Below are 17,184 nucleotides of genomic sequence, written 5' to 3'. Positions count from 1 at the left end.
CTGTAAGACAAGGGCTTTCCAAAACTGTATCATTTAAGTATGTAGAGTAGTTTCTAAAAGTTTGGTAGCCTTATAAATACTTGAAATTATATTGAATTACTAACAGATTCCCGATACAAAAGCACGTTTTTCTCTAAATTGTAAAAACAGGCCTGGAACGAAAAAATAAAGACACCATTTTGCCTAACTTGAATGATTTATTAAACTTGATCATCCAAACTGTTTGATAACATACATATTCTACTATTTCTAATTAAATTATTCTTAACTGGCAATGAAATTGACCCCGAAATGGATTTGATATCCCAAATCACAAAGCGCAATGCTCGATCAATGTGGGTACAATATCGGTTTCACAATTGATATTGTGAATCAACCAACAATACAATGAAAATACTTCCATTTAGTCCTTTTCGAGGTCTTCATTTATATTGATATACTATATTCACATGTATTCATATCCATATAAATGAAATATTGATTGATGCAGTGGATGCAACTTCTACTCGCAAACTTTGTTCATGAATAGCATAGTTCTTACAGACGAATCTGTTCGCATACAAACTCACGTCTCAAAATTGTATTTCTATGTCACAGTCCATGAATATTTATCTGACTCTCATTGTTAGGTAAATTTTTGCCATTGTCAGAATTTTGTCGGAGAGGGACATCGTCGGCACATTGTGCATTTTCCGTCGATCTGCATCTTGACAAAACATGCACCGATCGGAATCCGTGTGATGGGATCTGCGACTTGTTCGTGAGGATGTCTCGCCAGATGTTTCGCCGACCTCACATGTTGTTAATTGGGAACCCTGTTTCTTTCTCAGTCGATTCAAGCGATCCTGAGAAGTAAAGTTACCGTAACAAGTTTTGTGCCAATGGATACTGTTTGACTCCCAATGCGTTTCTAAAATATCACTCAAACTTTCTAGAAGAAGGGCCGAATCAGTGTCTCCTAATTTTCTTCTTATCCCAATAACATCAGAAATTCGAGCTTTTCCAGCAGATGAGCCGATTCGCAGAGGTTCTACCTTGTCGTCTTAACAAAATACAGAGGGTGAAATGTAGTACATCTGTATTTCGCTTCCGCTTCAACACTTTCACCGGCTTCACACCAGGGCTTGCCATTTTCGGAAGGACTGCTTTCTATTTAAAGTGAAGGTGGCTGTGTTGGTTTAGCATGTGGGTTGGTTTGACAGAAGTATTGCTTTGGTGGATGTATTGGTTTGGCGGATGTGTTGGTTTTGTGGATGTGTTGGTTTGGCGGATGTGTTGGTTTGGCACATGTGTTAGTTTGACGAATGTGTTGGTTTGGCGCATGTGTTAGTTTGGTGGATGTTTTGGTTTGGCGAATGTGTTAATTTGGCGAATGTGTTAATTTGGCGCATGTGTTGTTTTGGCGAATGTGTTGGTTTGGCGCTTGTGTTAGTTTGGCGGATGTGTTGGTTTGGCGCATGTCTTGGTTTGGCACCTGTGTTGGTTTGGCAGAACTATTAGTTTGGCAAATGTGTTGGTTTAGCGCTTGTGTTAGTTTGGCGGATGTGTTGGATTGGCGCATGTGTTAGTTTGGCACATGTCTTGGTTTGGCGCATGTGTTAGTTTGGCAAATGTGTTGGTTTGGCACATGTGTTGGTTTGGCGAATGTGTTGGTTTGGCACAAGTGTTAGTTTGGCGAATGTGTTGGTTTGGCACATGTGATAGTTTGGCGAATGTGTTGGTTTGGCACATGTGTTAGTTTGGCGAATGTGTGGGTTTGGCACATGTGTTAGTTTGGCGAAAGTGTTGGTTTGGCACAAGTGTTAATTTGGTGAATGTATTGGTTTGGCACATGTGATAGTTTGGCGAATATGTTGGTTCGACGCATGTGTTAGTTTGGCGCATGTGTTAGTTTGGCGCATACGTTTGTTTGGCACAAGTGTTAGTTTGGTGAATGTGTTGGTTTGGCGCACGTGTTAGTTTGGCGAATGTGTTGGTTTGGCGCATGCGTTAGTTTGGCCAATGTGTTGGATTTACGAATGTGTTGGTTTGGCGCATGTGTTAGTTTGGTGAATGTGTTGGTTTGGCACATGTGTTAGTTTGGCGAATGTGTTGGTTTGGCAAATGTGTTGGTTTGGCGCATGTGTTGGTTTGGCGCATGTGTTGGTTTGGCGAATGTGTTGGTTTGGCGCATGTGTTAGTTTGGCGAATGTGTTGGTTAGGCGCATGTGTTAGTTTGGCGCATGTGTTAGTTTGGCGAATGTGTTGGTTTGGCACATGTGTTAGTTTGGCGCAAGTGTTACTTTGGCGAATGTGTTCGTTTGGCACATGTGTTAGCTTGTTGCATGTGTTAATTTGGCTAATGTGTTGGTTTGGCACAACTATTAGTCTGGCGAATGTGTTGGTTTAGAGCTTGTGTTGGTTTGGCGCATGTGTTAGTTTGGCGAATGTGTTGGTTTGGCGCCAGTGTTAGTTTGGATAATGTGTTGGTTTGGCGCATGTGTTGGTTTGGCACATGTGTTAGTTTGGCCAATGTGTTAGTTTAGCAAATATGTTGGTTTGGCACTTGTGTTAGTTTGGCGGATGTGTTGGTTTGTCAAATGTGTTGGTTTGGCGCATGTGTTAGTTTGGCTTGGCGCATGCGTTAATTTGGCAAATGTGTTGGTTTTGCGCTTGTGTTAGTTTGTCGGATGTGTTAGTTTGGCGAATGTGTTGTTTTGGCATATGTGTTAGTTTGGCGAATGTGTTGGTTTGGTGCATGTGTTAGTTTGGCTTGGCGCATGCGTTAATTTGGCGAATGTGTTGGTTTTGCGCTTGTGTTAGTTTGGCGAATGTGTTGGTTTGGCGCATGTGTTAGTTTGGTGCATGTGTTAGTTTGGCAAATGTGTTGGTTTGGCGCATGCGTTAGTTTGGCCAATGTGTTGGATTGGCGAATGTGTTGGTTTGGCGCATGTGTTAGTTTGGTGAATGTGTTGGTTTGGCACATGTGTTCGTTTGGCCAATGTGTTGGATTGGCAAATGTGTTGGTTTGGCGCATGTGTTGGTTTGGCGCATGTGTTGGTTTGGCGAATGTGTTGGTTTGGCGCATGTGTTAGTTTGGCGAATGTGTTGGTTAGGCGCATGTGTTAGTTTGGCGCATGTGTTAGTTTGGCGAATGTGTTGGTTTGGCACATGTGTTAGTTTGGCGCAAGTGTTACTTTGGCGATTGTGTTCGTTTGGCACATGTGTTAGCTTGTTGCATGTGTTAATTTGGCTAATGTGTTGGTTTGGCACAACTATTAGTCTGGCGAATGTGTTGGTTTAGAGGTTGTGTTGGTTTGGCGCATGTGTTAGTTTGGCGAATGTGTTGGTTTGGCGCCAGTGTTAGTTTGGATAATGTGTTGGTTTGGCGCATGTGTTGGTTTGGCACATGTGTTAGTTTGGCCAATGTGTTAGTTTAGCAAATATGTTGGTTTGGCACTTGTGTTAGTTTGGCGGATGTGTAGGTTTGTCAAATGTGTTGGTTTGGCGCATGTGTTAGTTTGGCTTGGCGCATGCGTTAATTTGGCGAATGTGTTGGTTTTGCGCTTGTGTTAGTTTGTCGGATGTGTTAGTTTGGCGAATGTGTTGTTTTGGCATATGTGTTAGTTTGGCGAATGTGTTGGTTTGGTGCATGTGTTAGTTTGGCGGATGTGTTTGTTTGGCGAATGTGTTGGTTTGGCGCATGTGTTAGTTTGTCGCATGTTTTAGTTTGGCGAATGTGTTGGTTTGGCGCATGTGTTAGTTTGGCGCATGTCTTGGTTTGGCGCAGGTGTTAGTTTGGCACATGTGTTAGTTTGGCGAATGTGTTGGTTTGGCGATTGTGTTAGTTTGGCGGATGTGTTGGTTTGGCGCATTTGTTAGTTTGGCTAATGTGTTGGTTTGGCACATGTGTTAGTTTGGTGAATGTGTTGGTTTCGCGCTTGTGTTAGTTTGGCGAATGTGTTGGTTTGGCGCATGCGTGAGTTTGTCACATGTGTTATTTTGGTGGATGAGTTAGTTTGGCGGGTGTCTTAGTTTGGCGCATGTGTTTGTTTGGCGGATGTGTTAATTTGGCGCAAGTGTTAGTTTGGCGAATGTGTTCGTTTGGCACATGTGTTAGTTTGTTGCATGTGTTAATTTGGCTAATGTGTTGGTTTGGCACAACTATTAGTCTGGCGAATGTGTTGGTTTAGCGCTTGTGTTGGTTTGGCTCATGTGTTAGTTTGGCGAATGTGTTGGTTTGGCGCCAGTGTTTGTTTGGATAATGTGTTGGTTTGGCGCATGTGTTGGTTTGGCGCATGTGTTAGTTTGGCCAATGTGTTAGTTTAGCAAATGTGTTGGTTTGGCACTTGTGTTGGTTTGGCACTTGTGTTAGTTTGGCGGATGTGTTGGTTTATCAAATGTTGGGTTGGCGCATGTGTTAGTTTGGCGCATGCGTTAATTTGCCGAATTTGTTGGTTTGGCGCTTGTGTTAGTTTGTCGGATGTGTTCGTTTGTCAAATGTGTTGTTTTGGCATATGTGTTAGTTTGGCAAATGTGTTGGTTTGGCACATGTCTTAGTTTGGCGGATGTGTTGGTTTGGCGCATGTGTTCGTTTGGCGAATGTGTTGGTTTGGCGCATGTGCTAGTTTGTCGCCTGTTTTAGTTTGGTGAATGTGTTGGTTTGGCGCATGTGTTAGTTTGGCGCATGTCTTGGTTTGACACAGGTGTTCGTTTGGCACATGTGTTAGTTTGGCGAATGTGTTGGTTTGGCGCTTGTGTTAGTTTGGCGGATGTGTTGGTTTGGCGCATGCGTGAGTTTGTCGCATGTGTTATTTTGGTGGATGAGTTAGTTTGGCGGATGTCTTAGTTTGGCGCATGTGTTTGGCGGATGTGTTAGTTTGGCGGATGTCTTAGTTTGGCGCATGTGTTTATTTGGCGGATGTGTTAATTTGGCAGATTTCTTAGTTTGGCGAAAGTGTTTGTTTGGCGGATGTGTTAGTTTGGTGGATGTCTTAGTTTGGCGCATGTGTTTGTTGGGCAGATGTGTTTGTTTGGTGGATGTCTTTGTTTGGCGCATGTGTTAGTTTGGCGGACGTCTTAGTTTGGCGCATGTGTTTGTTTGGCGGATGTGTTTGTTTGGCGGATGTCTTAGTTTGGCGCATGTGTTTGCTTGGCGGATGTGTTGGTTTGGTGGATGTCTTAGTTTGGCGCTTGTGTTTGTTTGGCGGATGTGTTAGATTGGCGCATGTGTTTGTTTGGCGGATGTGTCAGTTTGGCGGATGTCTTAGTTTGGCACATGTGTTTGTTTGGCGGATGTCTTAGTTTGGCGCATGTGTTTGTTTGGCGGATGTGTTCGTTTGGCGGATGTCATAGTTTGGTGCTTGTGTTTGTTTGGTGGATGTCTTAGTTTGGCGAAAGTGTTTTTTTTTTTTTTTTTTTTTTTTTTTGTATACAAGATCGAGGCTCGTGAAAGAGCTAACATTAATCACACAAAAAGACAAACCGACACACAAAACACAAAAAACAAGGGGAGCGGTAGACAAGATGGGGAGAGAGGGGGAAGGACACAAAAGAGAGGGGGAAGGACACAAACACAACATTTGAGAGCAGGGACATCGGGAGGACTTGGGGGGAGTTTGTTTGGCGGATGTGTTAGTTTGGCGGATGTCTTTGTTTGGCGCATGTGTTTGTTTGGCGGATGTGTTTGTTTGGCGGATGTCTTTGTTTGGCGGATGTCTTAGTTTGGCGCATGTGTTTGTTTGGCGCATGTGTTTGTTTGGCGGATGTGTTAGTTTGGCAAATGTGTTAGTTTGGCGCATGTGTTTGTTTGGTGGATGTGTTTGTTTGGCGAAAGTGTTTGTTTGGCGGATGTGTTAGTTTGGTGGATGTCTTAGTTTGGCGCGTCGTTTGTTTGGCGGATGTGTTTGTTTGGCGGATGTCTTAGTTTGGCGCATGTGTTTGTTTGGCGGATGTGTTTGTTTGGCGGATGTCTTAGTTTAGCGCATGTGTTTGTTTGGCGGATGTGTTTGTTCGGCGGATGTCTTAGTTTGGCGCATGTGTTTGTTTGGCGGATGTTTTTGTTTGGCGGATGTCTTAGTTTGGCGCATGTGTTAGTTTGGCGGACGTCTTAGTTTGGCGCATGTGTTTGTTTGGCGGATGTGTTTGTTTGGCGGATGTCTTAGTTTGGCGCATGTGTTTGTTTGGCGGATGTGTTTGTTTGGTGGATGTCTTAGTTTAGCGCTTGTGTTAGTTTGTCGGATGTGTTCGTTTGGCGAATGTGTTGTTTTGGCATATGTGTTAGTTTGGCAAATGTGTTGGTTTGGCGCATGTGTTAGTTTGGCGGATGTGTTGGTTTGGCGCATGTGTTAGTTTGGCGAATGTGTTGGTTTGGCGCATGTGCTAGTTTGTCGCATGTTTTAGTTTTGTGAATGTGTTGGTTTGGCGCATGTGTTAGTTTGGCGCATGTCTTGGTTTGACGCAGGTGTTCGTTTGGCACATGTGTTAGTTTGGCGAATGTGTTGGTTTGGCGCTTGTGTTAGTTTGGAGGATGTGTTGGTTTGGCACACGTGTTAGTTTGGTGAATGTGTTGGTTTCGCGCTTGTGTTCGTTTGGCGAATGTGTTGGTTTGACGCATGTTGGTGAATGTGTTGTGTTGTAACATGTTGTGTTGTAACACATGTTTGTCGCATGTGTTATTTTGGTGGATGAGTTAGTTTGGCGGATGTCTGAGTTTGGCGCATGTGTTTGTTTGGCGGATGTGTTAGTTTGGCGGATGTCTTAGTTTGGCGCATGTGTTTATTTGGCGGATGTGTTAATTTGGCAGATTTCTTAGTTTGGCGAAAGTGTTTGTTTGGAGGATGTGTTAGTTTGGCGGATGTCTTAGTTTGGCGCATGTGTTTGTTGGGCGGATGTGTTTGTTTGGTGGATGTCTTAGTTTGGCGCATGTGTTAGTTTGGCGGACGTCTTAGTTTGGCGCATGTGTTTGTTTGGCGGATGTGTTTGTTTGGCGGATGTGTTTGTTTGGCGGATGTCTTAGTTTGGCGCATGTGTTTGCTTGGCGGATGTGTTCGTTTGGCGGATGTCTTCGTTTGGCGCTTGTGGTTGTTTGGCGGATGTGTTCGTTTGGCGGATGTCTTAGATAGGCGCATGTGTTTGTTTGGCGGATGTGTAAGTTTGGCGGATGTCTTAGTTTGGCGCATGTGTTTGTTTGACGGATGTGTTTGTTTGGCGGATGTCTTAGTTTGGCGCATGTGTTTGTTTGGCGGATGTGTTAGTTTGGCAGATGTCATAGTTTGGTGCTTGTGTTTGTTTGGCGGATGTCTTAGTTTGGCGAAAGTGTTTGTTTGGCGGATGTGTTAGTTTGGTGGATGTCTTTGTTTGGCGCATGTGTTTGTTTGGTGGATGTGTTTGTTTGGCGGATGTCTTCGTTTGGCGGATGTCTTAGTTTGGCGCATGTGTTTGTTTGGCGCATGTGTTTGTTTGGCGGAAGTGTTAGTTTGGCAAATGTCTTAGTTTGGCACATGTGTTTGTTTGGTGGATGTGTTTGTTTGGCGCATGTGTTTGTTTGGCGGATGTGTTAGTTTGGTGGATGTCTTAGTTTGGCGCATGTGTTAGTTTTGCGAATGTGTTGGTTTGGCGCATGTGCTAGTTTGTCGCATGTTTTAGTTTTGTGAATGTGTTGGTTTGGCGCATGTGTTAGTTTGGCGCATGTCTTGGTTTGACGCAGGTGTTCGTTTGGCACATGTGTTAGTTTGGCGAATGTGTTGGTTTGGCGCTTGTGTTAGTTTGGCGGATGTGTTGGTTTGGCACATTAGTTAGTTTGGTGAATGTGTTGGTTTCGCGCTTTTGTTCGTTTGGCGAATGTGTTGGTTTGACGCATGCGTGAGTTTGTCGCATGTGTTATTTTGGTGGATGAGTTAGTTTGGCGGATGTCTGAGTTTGGCGCATGTGTTTGTTTGGCGGATGTGTTAGTTTGGCGGATGTCTTAGTTTGGCGCATGTGTTTATTTGGCGGATGTGTTAATTTGGCAGATTTCTTAGTTTGGCGAAAGTGTTAGTTTGGCGCATGTGTTAGTTTGGCGGATGTCTTAGTTTGGCGCATGTGTTTGTTGGGCAGATGTGTTTGTTTGGTGGATGTCTTAGTTTGGCGCATGTGTTAGTTTGGCGGACGTCTTAGTTTGGCGCATGTGTTTGTTTGGCGGATGTGTTTGTTTGGCGGATGTGTTTGTTTGGCGGATGTGTTTGTTTGGCGGATGTCTTAGTTTGGCGCATGTGTTTGCTTGGCGGATGTGTTCATTTGGCGGATGTCTTCGTTTGGCGCTTGTGGTTGTTTGGCGGATGTGTTCGTTTGGCGGATGTCTTAGATAGGCGCATGTGTTTGTTTGGCGGATGTGTAAGTTTGGCGGATGTCTTAGTTTGGCGCATATGTTTGTTTGGCGGATGTGTTTGTTTGGCGGATGTCTTAGTTTGGCGCATGTGTTTGTTTGGCGGATGTGTTAGTTTGGCGGATGTCATAGTTTGGTGCTTGTGTTTGTTTGGCGGATGTCTTAGTTTGGCGAAAGTGTTTTTTTGGCGGATGTGTTAGTTTGGCGGATGTCTTTGTTTGGCGCATGTGTTTGTTTGGTGAATGTGTTTGTTTGGCGGATGTCTTCGTTTGGCGGATGTCTTAGTTTGGCGCATGTGTTTGTTTGGCGCATGTGTTTGTTTGGCGGATGTGTTAGTTTGGCAAATGTCTTAGTTTGTCGCATGTGTTTGTTTGGTGGATGTGTTTGTTTGGCGCATGTGTTTGTTTGGCGGATGTGTTAGTTTGGTGGATGTCTTAGTTTGGCGCATGTGTTTGTTTGGCGGATGTGTTTGTTTGGCGGATGTCTTAGTTTGGCGCATGTGTTTGTTTGGCGGATGTGTTAGTTTGGCAAATGTCTTAGTTTGTCGCATGTGTTTGTTTGGTGGATGTGTTTGTTTGGCGCATGTGTTTGTTTGGCGGATGTGTTAGTTTGGCGGATGTCTTAGTTTGGCGCATGTGTTTGTTTGGCGGATGTGTTTGTTTGGCGGATGTGTTAGTTTGGTGGATGTCTTAGTTTGGCGCATGTGTTTGTTTGGCGGATGTGTTTGTTTGGCGGATGTCTTAGTTTGGCGCATGTGTTTGTTTGGCGGATGTGTTTGTTTGGCGGATGTCTTAGTTTGACGCATGTGTTTGTTTGGCAGATGTGTTTGTTTGGCGGATGTCTTAGTTTGGCGCATGTGTTTGTTTGGCGGATGTGTTTGTTTGGCGGATGTCTTAGTTTGGCGCATGTGTTTGTTTGGCGGATGTGTTAGTTTGGCGGATGTCATAGTTTGGCGCTTGTGTTTGTTTGGCGGATGTCTTAGTTTGGCGAAAGTGTTTGTTTGGCGGATGTGTTAGTTTGGTGGATGTCTTTGTTTGGCGCATGTGTTTGTTTGGCGGATGTGGCGGATTAGTGTGGAAAAACCACTTTTCGCACTTGTGTTAGTGTTGAAAAACCACTTTTTGCACTTGTGTTAGTGTTGAAAAACCACTTTTAGCACTTGTGTTAGTGTTGAAAAACCACTTTTCGCACTTGTGTTGGTGCAGGAAACCACTTTTGCACTTGTATTAGTGTGGAAAAAACACTTTTTGCACTTGTGATAGTGTTGAAAAACCACTTTTCGCACTTGTGTTGGTGTTGAAAAACCACTTTTCGCACTTGTTTTGGTGCAGGAAACCACTTTTGCACTTGTAGTAGTGTGGTAAAAACACTTTTTGCACTTGTGATAGTGTTGAAAAACCACTTTTCGCACATGTGTTGGTGCAGGAAACCACTTTTGCACTTGTGATATTGTAGAAAAACCACTTTTCGCACTTGTGTTAGTGTAGAAAAACCACTTTTCGCACTTGTGTTAGTGTTGAAAAACCACTTTTCGCACTTGTGTTGGTGCAGGAAAACCACTTTTGCACTTGTATTAGTGTGGAAAAAACACTTTTCGCACTTGTGTTAGTGTTGAAAAACCACTTTTCGCACTTGTGTTAGTGTTGAAAAACCACTTTTCGCACTTGTGTTGGTGCAGGAAACCACTTTGCACTTGTATTAGTGCAGGAAACCACTTTTCGCACTTGTATTAGTGTGGAAAAACCTTTTTTCGCACTTGTGTTAGTGTTGAAAAACCACTTTTCGCACTTGTGTTGGTGCAGGAAAACCACTTTTGCACTTGTATTAGTGTGGAAAAAACACTTTTCGCACTTGTGTTAGTGTTGAAAAACCACTTTTCGCACTTGTGTTAGTGTTGAAAAACCACTTTTCGCACTTGTGTTGGTGCAGGAAACCACTTTTGCACTTGTATTAGTGTGGAAAAACCACTTTTCGCACTTGTGTTCGTGTGGAAAAACCACTTTTCGCACTTGTGTTCGTGTTGAAAAACCACTTTTCGCACTTGTGTTAGTGTTGAAAAACCACTTTTCGCACTTGTGTTAGTGTTGAAAAACCACTTTTCGCACTTGTGTTGGTGCAGGAAACCACTTTTGCACTTGTATTAGTGTGGAAAAAACACTTTTCGCACTTGTGTTAGTGTTGAAAAACCACTTTTCGCACTTGTGTTAGTGTTGAAAAACCACTTTTCGCACTTGTGTTAGTGTTGAAAAACCACTTTTCGCACTTGTGTTGGTGCAGGAAACCACTTTTGCACTTGTATTAGTGTGGAAAAACCACTTTTTGCACTTGTGTTGGTGCAGGAAACCACTTTTGCACTTGTATTAGTGTTGAAAACCACTTTTCGCACTTGTGTTGGTGCAGGAAACCACTTTTGCACTTGTATTAGTGTGGAAAAACCACTTTTCGCACTTGTGATAGTGTTGAAAAACCACTTTTCGCACTTGTGTTAGTGTTGAAAAACCACTTTTTGCACTTGTGTTTGTGCAGGAAACCACTTTTGCACTTGTATTAGTGTGGAAAAACCACTTTTCGCACTTGTGTTAGTGTTGAAAAACCACTTTTCGCACTTGTGTTAGTGTTGAAAAACCACTTTTCGCACTTGTGTTAGTGTTGAAAAACCACTTTTCGCACTTGTGTTGGTGCAGGAAACCACTTTTGCACTTGTATTAGTGTGGAAAAAACACTTTTTGCACTTGTAATAGTGTTGAAAAACCACTTTTCGCACTTGTGTTAGTGTTGAAAAACGACTTTTCGCACTTGTTGTGGTGCAGGAAACCACTTTTGCACTTGTGTTAGTGTGGAAAAACCACTTTTCGCACTTGTGTTAGTGTTGAAAAACCACTTTTCGCACTTGTGTTAGTGTTGAAAAACCACTTTTCGCACTTGTGTTAGTGTTGAAAAACCACTTTTCGCACTTGTGTTAGTGTTGAAAAACCACTTTTCGCACTTGTGTTGGTGCAGGAAACCACTTTTGCACTTGTATTAGTGTGGAAAAAACACTTTTTGCACTTGTGATAGTGTTGAAAAACCACTTTTCACACTTGTGTTAGTGTTGAAAAACCACTTTTCGCACTTGTGTTGGTTCAGGAAACCTCTTTTGCACTTGCATTAGTGTGGCAAAAACACTTTTTGCTCTTGTGATAGTGTTGTAAAACCACTTTTCGCACTTGTGTTAGTGTTGAAAAACCACTTTTCACACTTGTGTTGGTGCAGGAAACCACTTTTGCACTTGTATTAGTGTGGAAAAACCACTTTTCGCACTTGTGTTAGTGTTGCAAAACCACTTTTCGCACTTGTGTTAGTGTTGAAAAACCACTTTTTGCACTTGTGTTGGTGCAGGAAACCACTTTTGCACTTGTATTAGTGTGGAAAAACCACTTTTCGCACTTGTGTTAGTGTTGAAAAACCACTTTTCGCACTTGTGTTAGTGTTGAAAAACCACTTTTTGCACTTGTGTTGGTGCAGGAAACCACTTTTGCACTTGTATTAGTGTGGAAAAACCACTTTTCGCACTTGTGTTAGTGTTGAAAAACCACTTTTCGCACTTGTGTTAGTGTTGAAAAACCACTTTTCGCACTTGTGTTGGTGCAGGAAACCACTTTTGCACCTGTATTAGTGTGGAAAAAACACTTTTCGCACTTGTGTTAGTGTTGGAAAACCACTTTTCGCACTTGTGTTAGTGTTGAAAAACCACTTTTCGCACTTGTGTTGGTGCAGGAAACCACTTTTCGCACTTGTGTTAGTGTTGAAAAACCACTTTTCGCACTTGTGTTAGTGTTGAAAAACCACTTTTCGCACTTGTATTAGTGTTGAAAAACCAGTTTTCGCACTTGTGTTGGTGCAGGAAACCACTTTTGCACTTGTATTAGTGTGGAAAAAACACTTTTTGCACTTGTGATAGTGTTGAAAAACCACTTTTCGCACTTGTGTTAGTGTTGAAAAACCACTTTTCGCACTTGTGTTGGTGCAGGAAACCACTTTTGCACTTGTATTAGTGTGGAAAAACCACTTTTCACACTTGTGTTAGTGTTGAAAAACCACTTTTCGCACTTGTGTTAGTGTTGAAAAACCACTTTTCGCACTTGTGTTAGTGTTGAAAAACCACTTTTCGCACTTGTGTTGGTGCAGGAAACCACTTTTGCACTTGTATTAGTGTGGAAAAAACACTTTTCGCACTTGTGATAGTGTTGAAAAACCACTTTTCGCACTTGTGTTAGTGTTGAAAAACCACTTTTCGCACTTTTGTTGGTGCAGGAAACCACTTTTGCACTTGGATTAGTGTGGAAAAAACACTTTTTGCACTTGTGATAGTGTTGAAAAACCACTTTTCGCACTTGTGTTGGTGTTGAAAAAGCACTTTTCGCACTTGTGTTGGTGCAGGAAACCACTTTTGCACTTGTAGTAGTGTGGTAAAAACACCTTTTGCACTTGTGATAGTGTTGAAAAACCACTTTTCGCACATGTGTTGGTGCAGGAAACCACTTTTGCACTTGTGATATTGTAGAAAAACCACTTTTCGCACTTGTGTTAGTGTTGAAAAACCACTTTTCACACTTGTGTTGGTGCAGGAAACCACTTTTGCACTTTAGGCCATGGGGCATAGGGCTAAAATGTGCTCAATTTGACAATTTCGTGCAACAACGCAGGGGATTACTTAAAATTGCTATAGATGGGTTGGGGATGTGCTCCTGAACAAGAAACACCATGTCCCCAGACACCAGGGGTGCTCATCAATTTTTAACGCGCACTTGATGAAAATGCAAGTAAATATATATTCATCAACTATACGTTACTGCATTTTCTTTTATTTCTGGATAGTTTGAGGAGTAAAATGAAAAAAATTGATTGTGATATTGTTTCTAGACCTCCTTTTCACTAAAATACACCAATAAACATGATATTTTTGTATCTAGATAGTCATAGCGATAAGTTGAAAATGAATCCAATCTGAAAATATGGTCCGCCGCAGCTGAAACACATGTTGTGCCGTAAATAAATCATTTTTATTTTACTTTTTAAAAATTAACTTCTCACTTCTACCTTCTATGATCAGTTCATCTTCTTTGATTTGAAGAATGGCAATGAGTGGCAGTTGACGGCTGACTCCTTTTACTTTTTAGAAGATTCATTTTCAACTTATTTATTTAAAACAGTACAACATGTATACATTACGCATGTCATGGAAAGTGCTTGCATGATTAACAGTGTTTAAGAGTACTGTTACTTTTGCTTCGTTTCCATGTTCAATACATAATGTATACATGCCAGGATAAGGCAGACAGACATAAATAATTGAGACAATCAAATTTGTTTATGATATCCATTACATTATAATTTACATCATTGTTCAATTTACAGCTTTCAAGTTTGAGAAATTTGTACTATTAACTATATTCACAGGTATAAGGTCGAAATCATGAACACAGGACTTTCATTTAAAAAATGATTGTACTTAAGAATAAATTAATTTTAAACATGTCAACCACACATAGATGACAATCAGTGAAAAAATCACTGATCATCCAGGATTCGAACCTGGGAACCTGCGCTTTACTAGTGCGATGCCCTAACCAACTGAGCTATACGATCAGATGGAGAAGAACGGATGCTTTTAAATCAATAGGTCTTCAGTTCTAGTCCCGTTCCTCTAACATCCTCTCATCTGAGAAGCGTATTGATTTAAAATCATCCGTTCTTCTCCATCTGATCGTATATTTCAGTTCAACTTCAACTTCAGGTTAGAGCATCTTACTAGTAAAGCGGAGGTTCCCAGGTTCGATCCCAGGTTCCCAGATATTTGTGCACTTGACCTAAAAGACACTTTAAAAATGAAGATTGATAAATTCATATGACCTCAAAAAAAGGAACTTCACCTCAATATTCTTCTTCATCAGAACCAGCTCCTTCCTCTGGCTCAGCAACTGGTTCATCGGATACAATTTCACCATTCTCGCATCCAGTGCATCTACAGAGCTTTTCTGTAGTCGCGTCTTCAGATGCCATGTTCGATATGGTGCATCGATGCCGCTGACATCTTTAATGGCGCGGATAAATATCTTATTGAGTTTACTCAATGTAAGAATTTCTTTGCCTATAATTAGACGCTTTCTGATGGTGTTTTGGCTGAATTTGTCAAAAGCATCAATATAGCCATTTTGAACTGGGGTCAATGGCTTGCCAGGTTTACTCAAAAATCTTGTGTAGTTCTTGTAGCAGCCATGATGGTACTGAAGCTCCCTGGCAACCAAGTCCTCCCCTTCTATTTGATGCAGCATTTGTACATCCTCTTTTGCTTTTGCAGCCTTTAGAAGTTGACCTCCACTGATGAGTTCACATTTTACTAGCCTTACCATTGACCTCTTTCCTGAGATGTGACTGCGCTTGTATTGGTTGCTATGGCAGAAAATGCACTCTTCAGGAAACATATGTCGCCTGCTCCAATCTCTTTGGCTGCTGTTTGCATCTGAGGAACGCAACATTCTCTTTCTGCTGGGCTCTCCACTGCTTTCACTAACTACAACTGGACCATCGTCAAGTTCGTTCATGTCTGTCCCGGCATCTGCATTAAACAGAAGGAAGAAACAAATTTTGAGTGATTAGAATTTAACTTTATTTCAACAAATATGAAACATGTATTTATTTTCTTCCTACCTACCAACCATTGAATTATTGTCTAAACATAAATATACACAATTGTTTTCATTTTTTTTCTTCCAGTTACTTGTATACCCAATTTTTTCTGACAATATATTTAAATATATATATAATACAACAATTATATTTTTGTTTGGCCTTTAGGATATCATGGGATGGAACGTGCAATTTGATGCAACAATAAAAACTTGTGCCATCTCACGTTGGTATTTGCCCCAAATAAAGCCGGCAGCATCATCCATGCATTGACAAAATAGCGGTCACACTCAAAGTAACTGTGCAAGTAAACATTTGCACCTTAAAAGTATACATGCACACTGTGCACAAAAAATTGTCGATAGCTCCGCCGTCTTCCAGGATTTTTTGAGAAACTGTTTAGAACAAAGTCCACATGTTATTTTTTTAAATTGTCGATAGCTCCGACATCTTCAAGGATTTCTCGGGAACTGTTAAAAACAAAGTGGGGTTTTTTTTCCGCCAACCAAGACGGCAAAGTGTTTTTTCATATCTAATGTATTTCATTGATATTCAGTTGTTGTTTTTCTACTCAGATCAGTGAGTAAATTTTCTTTTTTGCCTCAATAGTAGGTGACGTTTTTTTTCTTCAAAAAACTTCCATGTCCCCCTCCCCCCCCCCCCCCCCAAGAATCTATTGGTGCATCCCTTGTTATACATTTGTACACGCTTTGCTAGTAAAAATATTAATGACCATGACCACCGCGCAAAAAAACAACAAAACAAAAATACAAAATAAAAATAAACTCAACATGTGTTTATTGTTTATAATTATAGAGTTTAAAATTTTGCAAACATCTGTCTTTTTTAGTAACAAATATCAAATCATGGTTTTTTTAACAACTTCTCCGACAAGGTAAACATACTTTTTATTACCATCATTTACAGGACAGTAAGAAGTACCTACCGTACAATTTAGTAAAAATGTGTAGTCTACATGTACAAAATTATTTCTTAATTCTTTGTGGATCCTAAAAACTGTAATGAGGTGTGACATGAGCCTGATGACATAAACCACAATATCCCCACATATCATGATACTATTACTAAAGTAAAAGAGCATGCTTGCAATAGTACGATTTGTATTATAAATTGTAGTCTTGAAATAGATAAACAAAATCATAAAATGTACATTTCATCATGCATGACTTGCTGAGTCTGCTGTACATTTGTCAATTGAATTTGAAGATACTACTCTTCTAAGGCCAACTCCAAATCTTCCGGAACTTGTTACTAACTTGCTTGAATCAAGCATGATGATTTATTTGATCATGATATATGGCAATGTAATGTGAATTCTATCATCATGATCAGATTCTATCATCATGATCATGTCTATGTTTGCAGAACAATTGAAACTTTTGGCTAAACTTAAAGCTTACTAAAAAAATTACTACATAATCATATTAACTTACCATGAGATGTAGATGTTTCGGTCTTTTTCTCCTTCAGCCTGTTCACTTTACTGATGTCACAAAAGCGACGTGAACAATCATAATGGTAGCCAATGTTGGGATTTTCTGGTTTGGCTTCAATGCAGGATTGTGTATCGGCAAAATCAAGCCCCAGCTTTACCGCACAGTCGGCCAGTAAATCGCGTTCTTTACAGTCATAGAGCAACCATTTACTCGCAAATTCAACAAAGCGGGCCCAGTTTTTATCATTGAATTGAATGAAATTGCTTTTAGTTTTATGGACAACATGCATCACGCAAAATTTGGACGAAAATTGAACAGGTTTTCCTGTCACTGCCGAAGCAATGGGCGTCGCCATCTTGGTTTGTCAGCTACCGAACGGAGCTTAGTATGAGCTGCGTGATTGGCCAATTACGGCACCTGACGTATCTGGAGCGCTCATTCGCTGAATTTATCACGTGAACAACCTTGTCCGCGAATTTTAAACCTGATTTTTTTATCGAAATTCTTTCTTTATTTGTATTTTAATGTGCAGGTATATTTATTGGGGACATTATTATATCGAATGGAACGAATATTTTGCTGATTTTCATGAATAAATCAAGTAATCCCCATTCCTGTTGCACGAAAAAGTGGATTTTAATGGTATGCCCCATGGCCTACTTGTATTAGTGTGGAAAAACCACTTTTTGCACTTGTGTTAGTGTTGAAAAACCA

At 41.2% G+C, this 17,184-nt stretch overlaps 1 protein-coding gene across 1 annotated transcript; it reads right to left on the bottom strand.

Annotated features, from left to right (window-relative positions):
• Positions 1-792: 792 nt before the first annotated feature.
• Positions 793-16,825, bottom strand: LOC144889081 (uncharacterized). The gene is made up of 5 exons (XM_078768954.1): positions 16,468-16,825; positions 14,257-14,942; positions 14,136-14,193; positions 929-1,042; positions 793-845 (listed from the first exon to the last, which is right to left on the bottom strand). Exons 1-5 carry the CDS (start codon positions 16,823-16,825, stop codon positions 793-795), a joined length of 1,269 nt encoding a protein of 422 aa, XP_078625080.1.
• Positions 16,826-17,184: the final 359 nt, after the last annotated feature.

Source organism: Myxine glutinosa, chromosome 1 (assembly GCF_964187855.1).
Source record: "Myxine glutinosa chromosome 1, kmMyxGlut1.1, whole genome shotgun sequence".
In the NCBI taxonomy this organism is placed as follows: Eukaryota; Metazoa; Chordata; class Myxini; order Myxiniformes; family Myxinidae; genus Myxine; species Myxine glutinosa.
The sequence above is the reverse complement of the archived record's forward strand: the minus strand, read 5'-3'. Positions and strand labels throughout refer to the sequence as shown.

Excerpts from the sequence above, each read along its gene's own strand:
- LOC144889081 (XM_078768954.1), bottom strand. The coding sequence starts at position 16,825 with ATGGCGACGCCCATTGCTTCGGCAGTGACAGGAAAACCTGTTCAATTT. Across the intron at positions 14,943-16,467 it reads CGAAACATCTACATCTCATG|ATGCCGGGACAGACATGAAC; the intron begins GTAAGTTAATAT and ends TGTTTAATGCAG. Across the intron at positions 14,194-14,256 it reads TGATGAAGAAGAATATTGAG|GTCAAGTGCACAAATATCTG; the intron begins GTGAAGTTCCTT and ends AGTGTCTTTTAG.